We start from the raw sequence: 19,983 nt of genomic DNA on the forward strand, positions 1-19,983 counted from the left end.
TGTTCTAGATCATTGTGAGAGCTGTCTGGCCCCAACCCCCCAAGGACCTTCCAGGGCCTTCAGAGTCAATCACTGATGACCTTGTCCCTTCTGGCTTGAGATCCCGGAAATGAAATCGACACCGATCAAGAACCCAGATACATTGTCTGTGGAGTTTGCTAGTTAATCATTACAACAGTATTTCAAGGTAAGTGCTATGGATAGTGAATACGAGCTTCACAAAAAGTGGATTTGAGGGGGCTGGAGAGATGGCTCAGAGGTTAAGAGCGCTGACTGCTCTTCCAAAGGTCCTGAGTTCAATTCCCAGCAACCACGTGGTGGCTCACAACCATCTGTAATGAGATGTGGTGCCCTCTTCTGGCTTGCAGGCAATTCAGACAGAACATTGTATACATAATAAATAAATATTTTAAAAAGTGGATTTGAGGGGGCTGGAGAGGTGGCTCAGCCATTAAGAGCACTTCCTGCTCTTCCAGAGGACCCGGATTCCAGCATGCTAGTTTACAACCATCTCTAACTCCAGTTACAGGGGATCCAGTACCCTCTTCTGATCTCTATGGGGACCATGCAGCCACACAGTGCAGACGTACGGGCAAGCACACACACACACACACACACACACACACACACACACACGATAAAATAGAAAACTGAATTTGAAATAGGCATGGTGGATTAAGCCCAGAATCCCAGCACTTAGGAGATGGGGTGGGAGGAGAAAACGTTAAAAGCCAGTTTCAGCAGGTTAGGGTGCTGTCTCTATTAGGAAAAGGGACCTGAGTTTGGGTCCCCGGTATTCTGCGATGAACTCGTGGGGGTCACAGAGACAAAAGGACTCCTGGGGCCAGTCAGTCTAGCTCCATCAGTTGGGACCAGGTCCAACGAGAGAGCCTACCTCAAAAAATACTGTGGGCCAGGCATGGTGGCATACCCCTTTTATCCCAGCACTCGGGAGGGAGGCAGGATCTCTGAGTTTGAGACCAGCCTGGTCTACAGAGCGAGTCCCTGGATAACCAGGGCTGCACAGAGAAAGAAAGCCCGTTTCAAAGACAGAAAAAAATAAAAAATTGTGGGAAAGTGATTGAAAAAGACACCCCAGGTTAATTTCTAGCCTCCACATGGATGTGTACATACATTCGCATGCATGTGCACACAGATACAACTCAAAATCAGCCTCAGCTACACAGTGAGTTCAAGGCCATCATGGGCTAGGTGACAGCCTACGTCAAAACAGCAAAAGACCGAGGTGACAATTCAGTGGGTAAAGCGCCGACTATACAACCCTAGTAAGCCAAGTTGGGATCCCAAGAACCCAGATACAGTAGCACGCATGTCTGTGATACCAGTGCTCCCAGAAGGAAGCCAGCAACAGGACAGCCAGCCTGGCACCCACAGCAGTGAACAGAAAGAAACCCTGTCTCAGACAAGGTCAGAGGTGAAGACTGATACCCAAGTTTATCCTCTGGTTCCTCTGGTCTCCACAGGAATGCCATGTCACACACACACACACACACGCCAAGGACCAAAGCTCACTCAGCTCAACACAGTGATGAACACCTGTAATTGCAGCACCCAGGATTAGGCAGACGTTCAAGATCACTCTCAACTATATAGAAAGTTTGAAACCAGGTTAGGCTGGCCTACACGAGACCCTGTTTTCTTTCTTTTCCTTCCTTCCTCCTTCCCTTTTCTGTTTGTTTTTTGTTTTGTTTTGCTTTTCGAAACAGGGTTTCTCTGGAACTCACTTTGCGGAGCAGGCTGGTCTCAAACTCACTGAGATCCACCTGTCTCTGTCTCCTGAGTGCTGGGATTAAAGGCGTGCGCTACCACTGCCCAGCTGAGACTGGGTTTCAACCACCACACCCTGACTCAAAAAAAGGTATGGGGTCCAATCCAGCTGGGCTGCCTCTTGTTAAAATGCCTAATGCTCCTCCTTGATGGCCGGCGGCAAGACATTCTCCCTCAAGGCTTTGCTATTGCCTTTCTCTCCACTAGATGGCGTTCTTCTCCTTGGCTGCCTCCATCTGACTGGGATAGAAGCCCAGGCGGTCCGGGAGGAGCCTGCTCACCCACTGGGCTGAGTCCTAATCCAGCCAGGGGTGGGGTGGAAGCCAAGGCGGCCTGCCAGTCCTGGCGAGGGCACCATGTGCCCAAAGAGCCTGGCCCACACCCAGCCTTAAGACAAGGGGCCCATTCAAGGTTCCCTGCCCTACCTCCAAGCAGCCACCCGGATCCAGCCCACAAGAGGGGACACACTGGGAAGCTGGGGGTGGATCCTCACACTCACCAAAGACTTCATTGTTATCCCCCCCCTTCACACCACCAACCACCAGCACGTGGGTAGACACCGCCCCCTACCTCTTTCCTTAGGCCAGTCTGCCAGGCCTTTCCAGGGACCAGGATCATTCCTGCATTTTCAGCCACCTTCTTCAGTGTGAACCTGAGATCTTCAGGGACAATGTGTGTGTGTATGTGCGTGTGTGTGTGTCTGTGTGTTGGGGGGTCTGGACACAAGCAACACCACACCAACCTCCATATTCAAGTTTCTTCAGAATTTTTTTAATTATAATTATTATTTTAATAACAACCTGAATCCCAGAAGTTGAAGATACTGTCCATACACCCTCCCCTGGGCAGGGGAGAGGGGGCGCTTGGAGGGGACAGGGTAGGGTGGGGGGGGGTAGAACCTGCCAGGGAACCTCCAGACCTTCCCAGGCCATCTATTGCTGGGGGAGGGGGGTCCCCAGAACACTGATACCTAGGGAAGGTGGGACTGGGTTCTTTCATGGATGAGGGGCTCCCGATAAGCACCCCCTCCTGGGTCGTCCCTCTTCCTAAAAGGCCTGGGGACTCTGGGGAGAACCAGGTGGGATGGGTCAGGCCAATATTGAGCCTTCGACTCCCATCCCTGGGCGTTGGGGTTGGGTGTGGGCATTTAAAGCTACATAGGAAAAGGGGGCAGGCAGCTGGCACAAGGCCCAACAGCCAGTGGCAGCCCCCCAAAGGCACATTGTAAGGGAAAGGAGGCTCAGATGGAAGGCCCATTAGGTGCAGAGGGCCCGAGCCGTGGAAGTCCCGAGGATGGCAGCTGGGCCAGCTGCTCCGGGCTGGCCAGGGCACGTAGCAATCCATTCTCTTGCTCCAGGGCAGCATTCCGTTCTGCCAGGTCTCGGATCTGTTCCTTCAGTACCTCTACCTCTTCGCGTACGGCAAACATGAGGTGGGACTTCACCAAGTCCTGGACCCCAGGAACAAACAGACCTTAGCAGGCCTCCCAAGCCACCTCCAACTGCGTCTCCTACCCAGGTACCTCGACAGAGTAGTTATGAGATACCCAGTCTCCTTCCCCCAAAGGAGGGGACAGAGGATGAAGGAGGACAGGGACAGCACAGGGGTCAAAGGACAAGGGACAGGACTCTGGAAGTCCTGGTGGGAAGGATGGTGACAACAGGAGTTTGTATTCCTGAGTAAGGGGAGAAGAGAGACGGACCTCCTGGGACCCAAACATCTTTTCTTACCATGGCTTGTTCAATCTTGTTGTCAATGCCAACCAGGCTTCCGGAACCACTGGAGAAGACACGGGGAGGTACAAGTTGAAGAGGAGGAGCCCCAAGTCAGCTGTTACTGCCCTCCAGGTGCTCCTTGCTCTAAAGGCCCAGCCTACACCCCACCCCGCACCCGAGGTACCTGTGACAGTAGAGGATCAGAGGGAGGAGGCTTTTGTCCATCCCCCGGCGGGATGAAGGTCTCTGCCCAGATCCCCCCAGGCCCTGGTGGGAAGGAGTTCCCAGTGCCCCTCGGATGGGGGACGACCCCCGTGGGGAGCATGGGGAAGACACACAGCCCCTTTTTCGGGGTGCCCCTGGCGCCATCCCCACCACTCGAGTCTCATACGATGATACCAAGGACTTCACAGAGACCCCAGGCTGGGACATTCCTGAGGTGAGCTTCAGCATCCACTCCCAACCACAGGGCTGTGTCAGAGGGAATGCCTGGGGGGCTCAGAGCCCCCCTGGGCAGAGGAGCGTCTGGTGGATGCCAGGCAGGCAGAGAGGAGTCAGGGCCCACCAAGTGCTGGCCTGAGAGATATACACCCTGCCCTCCCCCTCAGAGCAAGGCACAGCTGCTATTGGTTCCTCGGGGACACGGGGACCCCCTCCCTTGGCTCCACAGTGGGCGGGAATTCCCAGACACACATGGTCTGTGCCAGTGTCCCCTTCTCACCCTGGCACCACTCCCAGACTGAAGGGGAAGGGGAGGTGAAGTCAGCTGGTAAGCCTTGGGTAGGGGAGGGGCTATGGGGCAAGAAGGCGGGCATGGGGAGGGGCTTGAAGGTGAGAGCCTAGGAGACCTGTCCCCTACCTACGCCTTCCTTTCTGTCCACTAACCATGGCCCCCCTCAGCTTTCCCTCAGGGAAAGCAAATAGACAAGGGGGTGGCATGGGCGTGGGGAAAACGTATTTATGAACACATCCCACCTAATTCAAAAGACATACATCCTAGGTGGCTCTTGCAACCCAGGGCAAAGGAGCCCCCACTTCCTACAGTGAAGGAGAAAATTAGGAATAGTTTCCATAGCGACAGAAAGCCCCTCCTCCAAGCCACTGCTAGGAAGCCTGTAATTCAAAGGAAGTCTGTATAGGATCTGAGACTTAGATGTGGAGGTTTTGGAATGGGTCAGGACTTAAGAAATGACAAAAGGAAAGAGAAAAAAAAAAAAAAAAAGGCCGACAGGGGACATTGTACAGAAGAGCAGAAACCCTAAATCAGTAGAAAGGCCTGGCTGCAGTTCGTTCTGTGGCCACCAGAGGGCAACTCATGACTGGCTCAAACGCCCCAGGGCTCAGGCTCCTCACTGGCACCAGGACAGAAAATCTAGTATCTAGTTCTCTCTCAAGCCCCTCTGGTCACCCAGGACTTTTGAGGGTCCCCTTGCTCTGCTCCAGCCTCCAATATCTCCTCTTTGACCACCAGAGACGGGGAGGCAGGCTCTTGTTTCAGTTACCTAAGCCTCCCTTCTGCTTCCCCTGGGACGCAGGGGTCTCCAGCCCTGCTCCCTCCCAGAACCAGGGTGCCACTTTGCTCCATTCATAGATGGCTGGCTCTCTTTCTCCCACACTGGCTGTCAGGCTCCAACCTGCTTTCCTACGGGGGAATCTATACTAAGTCCAAGGTGACCCTTGCATGAGGCTCTGCTATCAGAAAGGGAGCTGGGAATTTTCCATTTCCTGGCCAAGCTCTGAGTGCAGGAGGTACTGACAGGTAGGACAACCATGGGGGTGACCAGGCTAGAAAGAGCTGAATATTAGTGACTGGGGTCACCCGGAGCCCCTAAAGGCACAGAGGACATGTGTAAGAATGGAGCAAGACAGACAGAGGGCTCATGGGTAAAGGCTCTGGCCACTACCCATGACAACCCGAGTGCCATTCCCAGAACCTACATGGTAGAAAGCAAGAAGAGCAAGCTGTCCTCTGATCTGCACAAGCCTGCCATATTGCACTTGGACACATATGAGCGTGCGAGCATATATAGACATAAGTGTACACATGAGTGCACGTATACACACACACAGACAATGGAGGGGGAGCCCCAACTCGCTCGAGCCACATCAACCCACAGTACCTGGGAGGACAGCAGGCTATAGAATTAAAAACCCGACACCCTTCCTCCAATAGAGACGCCAAAGATGGACAGATGTACCAGAAGAGAAGTGTCAGCCCTGCTTGGCGGACACTCAGGCAGAGGTGCCAAGTTAAATCTTCTGCCCTTGCCAGAAATAAAGGAATAATACAACCAGCAACATTTGTTGGCTGACTGATGCCTATCTTGTGTTTGTCTAGCGCCGTTTTTGAGAGCACTTCCCCTATGCCATTCTAGCCCTAATGACTTGCTGGGATGAGGGCTCTGGCAAGTGCTACCCTGGACTTCTCGGGCACGGCTGGGGGCAGGAAGGGCAAGCGCCACAAGTCTCTCCACAACTTTGTGTGCATGAGAATGGGACAGTCCCTTCCCCAAGAGACTTCATTGCCACTGCCCCAAAAACCAGGAGAGTTTCCAACACAGGCCTGGCCGTGACTTCAAAGGGAAATGGCGCCCCCTGGGGTTTTCCGGTGCACAGTGTAACTGAAGATGGCGACCTCTCAGGACCCTTGGGAAGAGGGCAGCTCTTGAGGCGGGTCTTTGCCTCTGAAGGTCAAGTGTTGGGTATATTCAGAATCTGGGCATATTGGCCAGTTTAGCTCCCCACGTATGTTCTGGGAGCATTCAGAGTCTGGGCCTGAGGCCAAAAGAGTGGTATCCAGCACTCCTGTCTACACCCTCTCCTAGATCCAATTCTGTGGTGCCTCTGGGGGGAGGCAGGGCAGCTCTGGCAGGGAGGGAGAGGGGCTGGCTGCCTGCCCCAGTTACTGAGCTGCCCCTGCCTCTGTCTCAGCAGGAGGACATCCTAAGGACCGCTGCCACCACCTATTCTCTCGGGACACACACATTCCAACAGGAGAGTGTAGTTGTAGAGCGAGACCCAGGTTCACTGACTGAGTGACCTTAGACAGCTAACAAAACCCTTTCAAGTCCCATTGCTTCCATCTGGAAAGTGAGGAATCACGGGACTGCTTTTAAATTCATGAGGTAAGCATGAGGAGGGGTCACCCAGATGGCTCAGCGGGTAAAGATAATAATTATCCACAGATAATAATGACCTGATTTGGACCCTCAGGATCTAAAGGGTGGGAGGGGAAAACAGACTCCCACAAACCGTTCTGACCTTTGACCTCTCCATCCACACAGTGGCACACATCTACACTAACATGTGCATAGACACACAGATTCACAAATAAATACGTGAAAAAAACTAAGTTAGCAGGGACCAGGGAGATGACTCAGTGGGTAAAATGCTATGATAAAAGCAGAAGAACCCAAGTTTGAGCCCCAGAACTCAAGTTTAAAAAAAATAAACAGGGGTAGTGACCCATGGTCATCATCTCAACTCTGGAGTGACAGAGAATCCTTAGGTCTCGCTAGTCAGCCAGATTGGCTGATTCAATGGGACCCAGGCCAATAACACACACACACACACACACACGCGTGCACGTGTGCACACACAGTGCCTGAGGTGTAATCAAAGTTGTCCTATGTGCACCCACACATGTGCACAGTCGCGTGCACATAAACGAGCACATGAATGCACATATGCAAAAGGGGAGCACTGGAGAGGGCCCGGTGGGCTTACACGCCTGTCATCTCGGTTCCTCAGGAGGCTAAGGGAAGAAGAGAACAGAAAGCTCAAGGAGTGAGACCCCGTGTAAAAGTCAAAAACCTGAGGAAAGGGGGGAGGGGGTGGGGCTTTGGTGTGTAGCTCAGTGGTTGTCTGTGCTCCCGTGTTGTCCGTGAGATCCTCAAATCTCCAGGACCACAAAAAACCAGAAGCAAAGCAAAATAAGAAACAAACAAACAAAAAGAATCAAACAAAAAGAAGCACTAGGCCCAAAGGAAAACATCAGACAAAACAAGGGGGCTTTTCTGCCTACACTCCTGGGATTCATTTCCTATATGGCCTTGAACCACTACCTAGTCGCCTGACCACTCATTCATCCTAACTGCTATCTCCCACCCAGTATGGAATCACAGACCTTCCAAGCAGAAACAGTCTGAATTCACCAGCACCCCAGCCTCAGCTTGCTACCCCAGTACTTAACACCATAACCCATTTTTCCCTCTCCAAAGGGAAATGTTCTGTCACTCGGAACCTTGGTCTCCTTCGAGGTGAGGTGGGGTCTACCCGCCCCATTCCTAGGGGGTAGAGGATGGCCCAACCCAAACCCGCTGGCCCAGCAGGGTGAGGCGTGAGGGGCTGGGTTGGGCCAAAGCCCCAGAGCCTGGAAGGCTGGGAGCAACCGGTCAGACTAGGGCGTGCAGAGGGGGTGGGACAGAGACGGGAGGAGGGGACCAGTCAAAAGAACGGTGTTATGGCTGCTTCAACAGGTAGAACCCTTTGTGACAGAGAAAGTCAGAGGCTAGGCTGAGAAAGGGTTAGAGGAGGGACATGGAGCCTTTTTGCCAGGGAACTTCCAAATGGGGGGGCAGCGGGTGGGAAGCGCTGAGAATAGCATCCCAGGGGGGCAGGTGACTCTCTGGCCCTGGCTGACCTCACACCTCACACATTCCTGAGCCAGCTGGAAGGCAGTTTAGGAGCTACCCTGCCTTGCCCTGCCCAGCCCAGCACCAAGCCCTTGTCTTCCAGCTTACCTATTCCTGCCCACCCCTTTCTCCTTCCCTTTCTGTCCCAACTCTCTCACCAGGCCTCAGGCCTCTTTTCTTTCGTGGGCCCGAGTCTAACTCCAGAGTGTTGCAGCACCAAGGGGGAAGGTGAGAAGCAACAACCGGCATCTACCATAGGTCTTCTGGAGACACCCACTCATCTAGCACCAGCCCTCACAGCCTTTGCAACAGGAAGTCCCTCCCTTCAAGGGACTCCAACAGGAAGTCCCATCTCTCCTGGAGCTCCCATAAAATTGGAGGCTCGCTAGGTCTCCCCTGCTCCTAGCTATGACTAAGAATATTGAAAGCAAAAGTCGGCCCACCATGCCACCAAATGAAGCATCCACCCCTAACAAAGCCAGCAGAGCCGCTCTTCTCTGTGCTGCCAGGCACTGCAGAAAGGATGTGGATGTGGTCAGCAGGCTCCTCCTAGACCTCTTCGTCACATCCTCTGAGAGGATGGAGCTTTAGATCAACTCCTTCTTTCCTTCCTTCCTCCCCTCCCACCGCCTTCTCTTTTTCTTTCTTCTTTTCTGTTTCTTTGTTTGGTTGGTTTTGGTTTTTTTGGACACGGCTTCATATGTCCTAGGTTGGTTATACAGTTGAGGATGAACTTGCACTTCTGATCCTCCTGCCTCCACCCCCAACCCCAGTGCTGGGACCATAAAACGGGCACTATCAACCTAGTCTATGCAACCGCCGGGGGTCCGGGGCTTCCCACAGGCTCGGCCGGTTCTCCACCAAGGAAGCTACTTCCCAGACCCAGCATACAATTTGTTGTTGCTGTTCTGTTTTGTTTGCAGACAGGGTGGCACCCTGTAGTTGAAGCAGCTCTGGAATTCACTATGTAGCCCAGGCTGGTTTTTGTTTTTGTTTTGTTTGTTTTCTCTGTGTAGCCCAGGCTGTCCTGGAACTCACTCTGTAGACCAAGTTGGTCTCAAATCTCTCAAATTGAGATTCACCTCTCAATTACTTCAATTAAAGGCATGCACTACTACACCCTGCTCCAGGCTGGTTTTAACCCATGGTGATCCTCTTACCTCAGCCTCCCCAGTGCTGGGATTACAGGGTGGAGGTACCACACTCAGTGTCTCCCACCATTTTTTTGAGACATGGTCTCCTATATAAGCCCAGGTTGGCCTTGAAATCCTACTCCCCCGTTTTGAATTCTAGATCACAGATGTGCACCAAGGGACCAACCACACCAGGCAGGCAAGGCTTCCTTGGTATTAGATATTCTTGGGCCCTAATGTGGTCTGCGTAGATTATAAGGATGTCATGTCACAGTCCTGGAGGATATATATAAATATATATAAATATATATATATGAGAGAGTATGATATAGTCTATATATCTATATACTGGCCCCAAGGGGGTTTGTGCAGCACTGGAGATTGAACCCAAGGCCCTGGGTATGCTCAGCAAGCACTCTACCTACTGAGCCACATCCCTAGCTGTCTCCACCTGCCCCCTCTACATTTTCTAGTTTTCATTGTTGCTGTTTTATCTTGTGAGACAGGGTCTCACTATGTAGCTCTGTCTGTCCTGGAACGTGCTCTGTAAACCATGCTGGCCTGGAACTCACAGAGACCCACCTGCTTCTGCCTCCCAAGTGCTGGGATTAAAGGCACGTGCCGCTGCCAGCGCTGCCACCACCGCCCTCCCCACCCCCGTTTTCTATTCTTGTCTCAGTTCATGCGCCAATGGATTTGATTCCTAAGGTTGGCAGATGACCTCTGGATCTGCAAGAGCTCTGACGTCTGACAACAATGACTCCGTCTAACTCAAAAACTCTGCCTTAACAGCCCTGAGCCCAGGAGTACCACCCGGCTCTCTCCACAGAAAGGAACTGGGTCCTACGTGAACTTCACCCAGTGACTATACCCTTGCAAGGTCCGTTTGCCAAGTCCCTGTTCAAGTTCATCTGGGGAGGGACATACACCAAGCAGAGCCCTTCAGGTGTGACACTGGGCGTCCCCCTCATGCCTCCCACGACACGGAAAGAGCCCACCTACCTGTCGTCATCACTGTCCAGGTGACCACTAATGGCCAACATGGACCGAGCCAGGCTCTGGGCTGCTCCAAAGGGGTCTGGAGACTTGTGGACCAGGCTGGCATCGAAGTAGAGGGCTGGGGAGTTGGGACGGGAGTCGATCGGAGGCACCTGGAGGCAGAAGAGTGGGAACCATCACACGGGGTGAGGGCTGGGGCCACCGCTCCGTTGGCAGAGTGCTAGCTTAGCATGCCACAATGGGTCCCATCCCCAGCACTGAAATAAAAAGGAGTGAAATGGGGAAGGGGGACACTAGGGATATAGTTCAATGTTGGGGGAGGAGGAGGGCAGGCCACCTCACGACTCGCTCTTTTATCTTGGTGTCTCCTTCCCTCTCCACTACTCTCACCTCTTCCTAGCCCTAACGCCCTCCCCTCTTCCAGACTTGCTAGACACAACAGGCAGGTTGGGGGGGAGGGGAGACAAGGGGTATCTAAAAAGGACACTCCTCCTCACCCTCAGACAGGACTCCCAATAGAGGACACTGTATTACATTGTATTGGTTGTATTGGACAGTGAGCATTTTTTCTTTCTTTTCTTTTTCTTTTTCTTTTTTTTTTTTTTTTTTTTTTTTTGGTTTTTCGAGACAGGATTTCTCTGTAGCTTTGGAGCCTGTCCTGGAACTAGCTCTTGTAGACCAGGCTGGCCTCAAACTCACAGAGATCCGCCTGCCTCTGCCTCCCATCCCGAGTGCTGGGATTAAAGGCGTGTGCCACCACCTCCCGGGGAGCGTCTTTTCTGAAATAAGGTTCCCTGTAGCTCAGGCTAGCCTCAACCTATTCAGCTGAGGATGCCCTTGAACTACTCATCTTCCTGTCCCCGCCTCCCAGAGGCTGTAGCTGTAAGCAGGGCACGACCAGATGCTAGGACCAAACTCCTCTGCGCATGCTCAGGCAAGGGGGCCCCTCCCGCCCCAACCTTCTTTTCTGTGACAAGATCTCACTCTGTAGCCTAAGCTGACCCAGAACCTGCTAAGTAGGCCAGGTTGGCCTTGAACTTGTCTTCCTCCTGCCTCTACCTTCCCCCAGTCGTGTGCCTTCTGAAGGCCACTCCAATGTCAGTTCCTTACAGAGACACTTCCTCACTGCTTCCTGATCCACTGAACAGTTTCATTTTTTAGAGCATCTAGCGGGATTCGAAAGTTATAGGTATTTATTGTGTCTCCCCTGCTGGAAGGTGAATTTGCTCTGTGGTCTGCAGAAATGAATGAATCCTCAGAAACTGCATCTCCACGCCCCCCCCTACCCTGGAGGTGGCCTCCTCTCTCCAACTTCTAGGACTAGGGATGAGGTCCAAAGAGTCGACTCTGCCTTTCTGGGGGTGGGGTGGGAGCTCTGTGAAAATGGGAGGGGAGAGAGGGGCCTGGGTGTGAGGCTCCTGAACCCAACAGGCAGCAGCTGGGAGCAGCCGTCAAACGACAGAGGTGACCGGAACGGGACAAGAGGTCTCTGTGAGGGCCCCCGAGAGTCTCCACCCCAGGAAAGCCAGAGAGCGAACAGTGGTTAGAGGCGCAGAGCGCGGGAGAGGGGGCACCGTCGCCACTCACCCCTAGTCCTCCTCAACCCCCCAGTTTTGTGAGACCACGGGACCAAATGAGGGACAAAGGCGGGGAAAGAGCGGCAGTTACAAGCAGACAGGAAATGATGGGGCAGACTGGGAGGAAGGAAGGGGGTTTGGGGGTACTGTGGTGAGAGGGACGGGGTCTACACACCTATAGGAGGCTCAGCCCAGGCTTAAAAGTAGAGCAAAGAGGACCGTCGAGAGGGCTGAGGGAGTAGAGGGGCCTGCTGCCAGGCTCAACAACCTGAGTCTGATCTCACACAGCAGGGCCTACATGGCGGGAGAACTGACCTGACCCCCAAGTTGTCCTCTGACCTCCACGCGCACGCCAAGGTATGCATGTGCCCACACACGCTCACACATAAATTAAATAAAAATCAATAAATGTAATGAAAGTAGTGTAATGAGCCACTGACAAACTTGCCCTAAGCATAGGGGGTCATGGACCAGGCCAAGGGCAGTTTACCCAGGACCCCCCCCCCCCGGCCGCAAAAAAAAAAAAAAAAAAAAAAAAAACAAAAAAAAACCCACCCCATTTCAGAAAGATGGGAAATTTTGATCACGAAATGGCAAGCTGAAGGCCAGGAGAGGGTGGGAGAGCTGGTCCTAACCAGTTCTAACAAGGCTCGGGCTCAAGATATTTTTACACTGTGGTTTGAGCCCATGGCCAGGAAGGGACAGAACCTTCAACCTCACACCCCAGCCTCCTCCTGGCAGCCAAGGTGTTATTTTCTCCACAGCAGAAACATCCAACTCTCTCATCCCTAAGTATTCACCCAACTCCTACACACACACACACACACACACACACACACACACACACACACACACACCAGGGAGTCAGGCATCCTGCCCCCAGCCCAGACTTGCAGGCAGCTTCCTCTTTTGGAGACAGGAAGCAGAAACAGAGGATTTAACCCCTTGCCTCCAGCTTCCCCACCTCCCATCCCACGGTTGCTGAGGTCACCCTGTCACTCTGGAGAAGGCCAGGTGCAGGGTACTGAGATGACCGAGGGGGATACATGCTTCCCCGGCCTCGATTCCTCAGAGAAACTGCTTCCCAACAAGACAGAAAACGGGGTTGAGCTGGTGGCTGGTGGGAAGAATAAAGACCCAGAGGAATGCCTACCTTTTATGGCTGCCCCAAAACCCTGCCAGCTCCTCCCCTCCAGCGCCTAGCCAGTCACCCAGCCGGAGCCTCCACCCTCATCACCTGGAGCCAGAGGAGGGAAAGGCTCAAGTGGGCAGGCCACATATGCCACAGGCTTTATGGAAACAGTCAAGGCCGAGGGCAACAATTTAAAGGCCAGAGAGAGAGAAAGAGAAAGAGAGAGAGAGAGAGAGAGAGAGAGAGAGAGAGAGAGAGAAAGGAAGAAAAGAAAGAAAAGAGAAAGGAAGAAAGGAAGGAATGCAGAATGTAAAAGGAAGGGAGACTGGGAAAGAAAAGGTTTTCAGTGTACCAAATGCTGAAGGGGAAAAGGGACTTTCTGCCCTAACCAATAGGTGACAGAGGAGAAGAGAAGGACAGGATGGAAGTGGAGGCAAGGAGGCCCAGGATAAAAGTCAGGCAACAACTGGGTACAATAGGTCCCGCCCCCTTCCGGGGTCTCCCTGACCCTGAAAACCCGTTCTCTTACCTTCCCCGTATCCTCTGGGCCAACTAATTCCATCCTCAGCCGAACTGCTCCATCTCTTCTCCGTGACAGTGGAGGGGTTCCGGCTGCTGAACCCCCAGACTCCACTTCTACCCTCAGAGAGGGTTGGGGCTGTGTACTATCGCCAGTCCCAGGCCCTGGGGGGCGTTGCTGGGGTGGAGAGGCTGACAGCGGGGGTGTCTCCACCTTGGCCTTGCCAGGCCCTGCCAGCTGGCCCAGCCCCCCTGTGAAGGAGCGGGCCTGTGGTCCAGGGGAAGTGGGGGGCGGGCGGAGCCAAGAGGTGGGGCCCTGAGACAAGCCTGGCTGTGGAATAGGGGTGCTTATGCCCAGGCTAGCCAGCTCCAACCTAGAATCCAATGATCTGCCTCCGGTGCCTCCTGAGGCCCCTCGAATTCCCTCCAGAAGCCGGCCGAAGCTTGGGGGCTCCAAGTCTCTCTCGTAAACATCCACACACGTCCACCGACCTCGACGATAAGGCTCTCCCAAGCCTTGGGGCAGCTTCACCACCCGGAAACGGGAGGCAGGGGCTCCAGGTGGTGGGGAGCCATTCCGGGGGGTGCCCCTGCCCCCAGGATCAGGGTTGGGTTCCCCATTGGGGAGGCGGGGCGGGGGCCCAGCGGGAGCTGGTGAGGCAGGGGGATCCGAAGCCCCTGGGCTTCCTGGGCCTTCATAGTCCGTGGTGACGCTGGTGATCTGAAAACTACTTTTCTTCTTACCACCACTCATGGTCCCTGGGGCTCCGGACTAGGCTCGGGTGGGGGAGGGGCTGGGCTCCTGCAGAGGGGCTCAGGCACCTCTGGAACAAGGGGGCCACATGGCAGGGACATCGGGGCCCCTGGGGACGTCTGGGTCCGACATGGCAGGAGGGCCTTGTGGGAACTGGGGGTGCCTGGTTAGTGACTGGAGTACAGGGGAGGGGAGGTGGCGGGAGGGGGGAGGGGGCAGAGGCAGGTTTTTCCTGCTGCTGTCGCTGCCGAAACCCCAGAGCTGAGTTTGCAAACTGGAAAAAGAGAGAGACAGAGAGTGAGTGAAAGAGAGAGAGCGAGCGTGTGTGTGTGTGTCTGTGTCTGTGTGTTCGTGAGCAAAAGAAAAGCAGGGGCTAAACCACCTCCGGGGCTTCCTCTCGGGGGAGCCGACTGGGGGAGGTAAATGAAAGTCACTAGAGACCCAGAGACAAGCAGAGATGACAGACTAGAACAGAGGGGACCGAATTCGGAGCACCCAGAACAGGAAGAAGCAGCTGGGACCCAAAGTTGGACATTTCTTGCTTGAGATCCAAAGTCTTCCCCAACATGGGTCTCCAGGGCCAGGGGCAAAGGGGTGAACCGGCTCCTCCCCTGAAAGGGCCACCCTTAGGCCTCTGCTGGGCCTCAAGCCCACCCCACCCCCACCGGCTCCCCCATCGCTGGTTAGGCACTGCCCGCCAAGCCAAGCGCCCCGCCCAGCCCGGGAGTCCTACCTACCTCTCGGGCCTCGGCCACCGAGTTGAGCTGGAGAGAGGACTGGGGACTAAAGACGTCCTTTTTTTCCCCTAGGGCCTCTTGGGCCCCTGGGCAATGCAGGCCAAGGCAGACGGCAATCAAGGGCTACCTAGTGCTCCCCGGCGTCTGCATCTCACTCTGCCAGGCATCTCCGTGGAAAGTTTGCAGTTGAGACGAGAAGAAACCGGCGCTTCCACGGCGGAGCCCAGGCTCGGCCTCGGCTAACACTCCGCGGGTCTTCCCGGTCGCTGTGGGAGGGGGCGGCTCAGCCCCCAGTCGGCTCCAGGTCCCTAGAGTGGCTCTCTCAAGGCTCCTCCCACGTGGCCCCACTGGATGTAACTCTGGGCTCCTCTGCTCCGCTCCGTCTCTGTCTCGGTCTTGGCCTCTCTCTTTCTGGGCTGTTGACAACCCCCACACCAGGAAGTCCTGCCTTCTCGGGCCTGCTCACTGCTCCTCTCCTCCTCCTTCCCCTCTTCCTCCTCCCTCCTCCCTCCTGAGGCTCCCTGCCAGCTGGCCCGGAGCCAGGCCTGCCACAGCCGCAGCCGCAGCTTACAGTTGCTGCCGCTGCTGCTGCTCGCTGCTGCGGCTGCTGCTGCTGCTGCGGCCCCAAACTGGCTGCTTTAACCCTACACCTGCCGGGACCCAGCCAGCTCTTCCTCGGAAGGAGGGGCGTGGAGGACGGAGAAAAATAGGAGGAGCATGAGGGAGGCCAGGGATTCCCTTACTTGTAGGCTGTTGCTGCCATTGGTCCACACGCAGGGAACGTGCCAGACGCGTCCTAGGTACCTGGCGGTCCTTAAATACCTAGTAAATATTACCGAATGGTTGTAATTGTCACAAGGTCACTGGTTTTCACCGTAACTTCACGAGAAACTTCCCCTCCCTACTCTTTTTTCAAAAGCGGGTGGTTATGAAAATTTTCAAACATGCCCCAAAGTAGAGGAAATAGGATAATGAACGCCCACGCGCGCCATCATGGACTTGTGACAATTATCAGCTCTACCCAATCGTGTTTCATCCCTCCAATATCTTTTTCTCGGATTCTGCTGCAGTCTTTGAATTTTTGTAGTGTGTGTGTGTGTGTGTGTGTGGTGTGTGTGTGGTGTGTGTGTGTGTATGTGTGTGTGTGTGCATTTGGAGGTCAGCTTACAGGAATGGTTTCTTCCCCCATGTGAGTCCCAGGATGAAATAGTGCCAGCCATCTGGTTTGGCGGCAAGTGCCTTTACCCACTGAGCCATCTTGTCTATACTGTTCCTGGATTTGTCTCATTGTTGTTTTGTTGAGGGGGTTCACGACAGGGTTTCTCTAGCCCCGGCTGTCCCGTAGACCAGGCTGGCCTTGAACTCAGAGATCAGCCTACCTCTGCCTCCAGAGTGCTGGGATTAAAGATGTGCACCACCACAGCTGGGCTCTGTCCCTGTATTTGAAATCCAATCTCTGATACAGTGTTATTCCCTTTGTTAGACCAGGAAATGGAGAAGCAGAATATCCAAAAAAGGCTGTTGGTAGTAGGACAGGCGTGTCTGTGGCATATGTGCGCATGTGTGTGAGATTGCACACACCTGTGTATTTGTTAGCTAGAGGACCACATTGGGTGTCCTCTATCCCTCTCCACCTTATTCCTCTGAGACAAGGTCTCTCCTGGGGAAGAGCTTGGCTGGTAGCCAGCAAGCCACAGTAATATTGCCGTCTATCTTCCACAGCACTGAGGTTACAGGCACATATGGCCATGCCCAGCTTTTCACTTGGGTGCTGAAGATTTGAACTCAAGTCCTCACGCTTGTGCAGCAAGAAGTTTTACCTGCTGAGCCATCTCCTCAGCCCACAACAGGTATCGCTATAAAGTCACCCATGTCCTTATCTGTCCGTCAGATAGACACAAAGGTAGACCTGAAGATGAGCTTGCTCAACTGTATTTCCCCACTATGGTTGGACACACGCCTGTGACCACAAAACTACCCCCCAGGTGTCCCTGAGGATCAGTCCCAGCTGGCCACAGGCATAGACCCCCCTCCCCACCTGCTACCTTTTCCCTCCTCTCCCATACTATCCCTTGATCATTATGAAGGAGAATTCACACACACAAAGGGTCTGCTCGGTGCCTGGCAAGAAGAAACAAACTCCCAACTGCCATTTTTCTGTCTTGGCACTCATAACTGGCATTCTGAGTGGGAGCCTTTCAGCCAAAGCAGGATCGAAAGGCGGCATCTGCTGTCACTCAGGAGTTTGGAAGGAGATGGGTTCTAATTAATTTTACTCAAACAGAACTGTTCTTAAGTCCTAACTGGGTGTGGCAGTACATGTACAAGTCTATAAACCCCAGATATTGGGAGGTGACCTAGAGGCAGGAGGGTGAGGAGTTCAAGGTCAGCCGCGGCTATGTGAGATCGGGTTTCAATAGCAGCAGAAAGACAGACGAACAGATAACAGACAGATGGAAAGAAGGGAGAATCCTTGGTTAGGCTGGAGGTGTAAGTAGGGTGCTTGCTTCATATAAATGAAGCCTGGGTTCTATCTCCAGCATAAGTTGGCCATGTGTAGTGGTACACAGCTCTGATCCCAGCATTCTAAGAGGTTACTTGTGGTACAGAATGACTATGACTAAGAGGCTAGCCTCGGCTACATAAGACTCAGGTGGTGGTGGCAGCATATGCCTTTAATCTCAGCATTTAGGAGGCAGAGGCAGGAAGCGCTCACGTAATTTCTTTTTAAAGACAGTTTTTTCTGTTTTTTGTTTTTGTGGGGGTTTTTTGTTTTTGTTTTTTGTTTGTTTGTTTTTGAGACAAGGTTTCTCTGTAGCTTTGGTGCCTGTCCTGGAACTAGCCTCTTGTAGACTAGGCTGGCCTAGAACTCACAGAGATCCATCTGCCTCTGCCTCCCGAATGCTGGGATTAAAGGCGTGCGCCACCACCACCCGACTAAAGACGAGGTCTTCTATAGTTCAAGCGAGTAGCCAAGCGAACACCTACCTGATCCTTCTGCCACTATTCAAGAATTACAAGTATAAGCCGCACCTGACACCACTTATTGTGGCGGCAGTGTTGGTGATGGTGCTGGCCATGGACCCTAGGCATGCTAGGTAAGTACTCTACCGCCAAGCCACATTTCCACCCTCTTTTTACTTTTTTGTTTGTTTGTGAACTTGCTTTGTAGACCAGACTGGCCTTGGACTCACAGAGACCCACCTGCCTCTGCTCCCAAGTGATGGGATTAAAAGCTTGCAGCTACCACTGCCTGGTTTGAAAATATTTAAAAAAAAAACAAAACAAGAAACAAAAAAACACAATTTCTAGCTACGTGTGGTTGCACACTCCTTTAATCCCAGCACTCCAGAGTTCATGAGTTCTCTGAGTTCATGGCCAGCCTGGTCTACAGCATTGAGTCCCAAAATAGGAAGGGATGCACAGAGAAACCCTGTATTGAAAAATCAAAAGTGGTCTGGAGAGATGACTCAGTGGTGAAAAGCAGTGCTGTTCTTCCAAAGGACCTGAGTTCAATTCCCAGCACCCACCCACAGGGCAGCTCACAACAGGCTGTAACCCCCTCCAGTTCTAGCGGATCTGACACCCTCATAAAGACAGATGTGCACATGCCAATGCACATAAAATAAGAATAAATAAATCATTTAAAAAAGCAATTCCTGTCTCCCACCCCTCATCTATCTTATTCTTTATCTTTTTGTTTGTTTGTTTGATTGATTTTGTTTTTCAAGGCTGGGTTTCTCTGTAGCTTTGGAGCCTGTCCTGGAACTAGCACTTGTAGACCAGGCTGGCCTTGAACTCACAGAGGTCCGCCTGCCTCTGCCTCCCGAGTGCTGGGGTTAAAGCCATGCGCCACCACCCAGCTATTCTTTATCTTTTTGTCTGTCTTGCATTAGCCATAGTAAACAAAGGCGGTAGTGGCTAGGTCCCAAAGTCCAGGAAACGAGTTTCCCACATACTCTCCCTCCTCCAGATCTGATCCTTATTATGGACCTCTTGCAAAGTGCTCACAACCCCTCTTCCTTCCTATAAGGACTTTTTATTTAAGAGTCTCAAGTAGGCCACATTGGCTTTGAACTTGTGTAGCTAAGGATGACCTTGAACTGAAAAGCCTTCCACTTCCACCTGAGGAATGCCAGAATCACAGGTGTGTGCCACAGCGCGCCATGCCTCCAATAATGTTATTTGAGGCAGGTATGAAATGAGTCATGGATCCGACAAGTAACGAGATTTGCTTGAGGCCACACAGCACACAGGCAAAGACTTTGCTGCATTGCAAAGCATCCACAGGAGGTACCAAGGATTAGAGTGTGCAGACTGCAGGAATCCCATTTTTCAGTTAGTGGAGGGTACAGCCGAGGTCTTCTTGACGCTAATTTACCCAACCACAGAGCTATGTGTCAAAACTGATCCAAGCAAGGAATTTGTCAAGGGGTTGATGAGAAAAAGAGGGGTGAGGTCACATCCTTCACCCTTCCCAGGCTGTGCCTGGGGTGGTCTCCGGTAGAGGCCAACCTGGTGCGCCCAGATCCTGACGGGCGGCGCCCACGGTGTCAAAGGTTAGTAGAGGATGACTTGGACCGCGGGGGCGGACGTGCGGGAAGACTTTGAGCCCCACACGATGGAACAAGGTCCGGGCGCCTGGGAGGCTGCAAGGGGAGGAGGCCCAGCACCAAGCCAGCCAGCTCTCATGCCCTCCCCTCACCTAGGGCTGGGTGGGGGTGGGGGCACCGCGGGGACTAGGCCAAATGAGCACGTCCTCTGCTGAACAGATGCCTCGATCTCCGGGCGGCCGACTCGGAGCCCCTCTGCTAGCCTCACCGCTTGGCAGCACCCAGGGACCGCAACCGCAGCCTCCCACCCGGGAGCGCAAAGGCGCACCAGGCTCCCGGGTGGATGCGACCTCCAGACTCCCGCTGGGGGGCGCCGCTGAGCACCCCGCTCCGCTTGGGGCTTGGGAGACCCAACCCAGCACCGCCCGTCTGGGCAGGGGGC

The 19,983-nt window shown here is 53.5% G+C and overlaps 1 protein-coding gene and 2 long non-coding RNA genes across 3 annotated transcripts; 2 read left to right on the plus strand and 1 right to left on the minus strand.

Moving 5' to 3' along the window:
- The first annotated feature begins 36 nt into the window (after positions 1 to 36).
- LOC146895475 (uncharacterized) lies at positions 37 to 2,928 on the plus strand. The gene is made up of 3 exons (XR_015737281.1): positions 37 to 187; positions 1,728 to 1,879; positions 1,996 to 2,928. It is a non-coding gene; the product is annotated as an uncharacterized LOC146895475 (long non-coding RNA).
- Tsc22d4 (TSC22 domain family member 4) lies at positions 2,538 to 15,479 on the minus strand. The gene is made up of 5 exons (XM_048433988.3): positions 14,989 to 15,479; positions 13,508 to 14,525; positions 10,273 to 10,421; positions 3,519 to 3,567; positions 2,538 to 3,238 (listed from the first exon to the last, which is right to left on the minus strand). The coding sequence occupies exons 2-5, from the start codon at positions 14,249 to 14,251 to the stop codon at positions 3,029 to 3,031; spliced, it is 1,152 nt and encodes a 383-aa protein (XP_048289945.3). The 5' UTR covers positions 14,252 to 14,525; positions 14,989 to 15,479; the 3' UTR covers positions 2,538 to 3,028.
- On the plus strand, positions 3,557 to 5,819 carry LOC146895474 (uncharacterized). The gene is made up of 2 exons (XR_015737282.1): positions 3,557 to 3,683; positions 5,677 to 5,819. It is a non-coding gene; the product is annotated as an uncharacterized LOC146895474 (long non-coding RNA).
- Positions 15,480 to 19,983: the final 4,504 nt, after the last annotated feature.

Source organism: Myodes glareolus, chromosome 2 (genome assembly GCF_982192425.1).
Source record: "Myodes glareolus chromosome 2, mMyoGla1.1, whole genome shotgun sequence".
NCBI lineage: Eukaryota > Metazoa > Chordata > Mammalia > Rodentia > Cricetidae > Myodes > Myodes glareolus.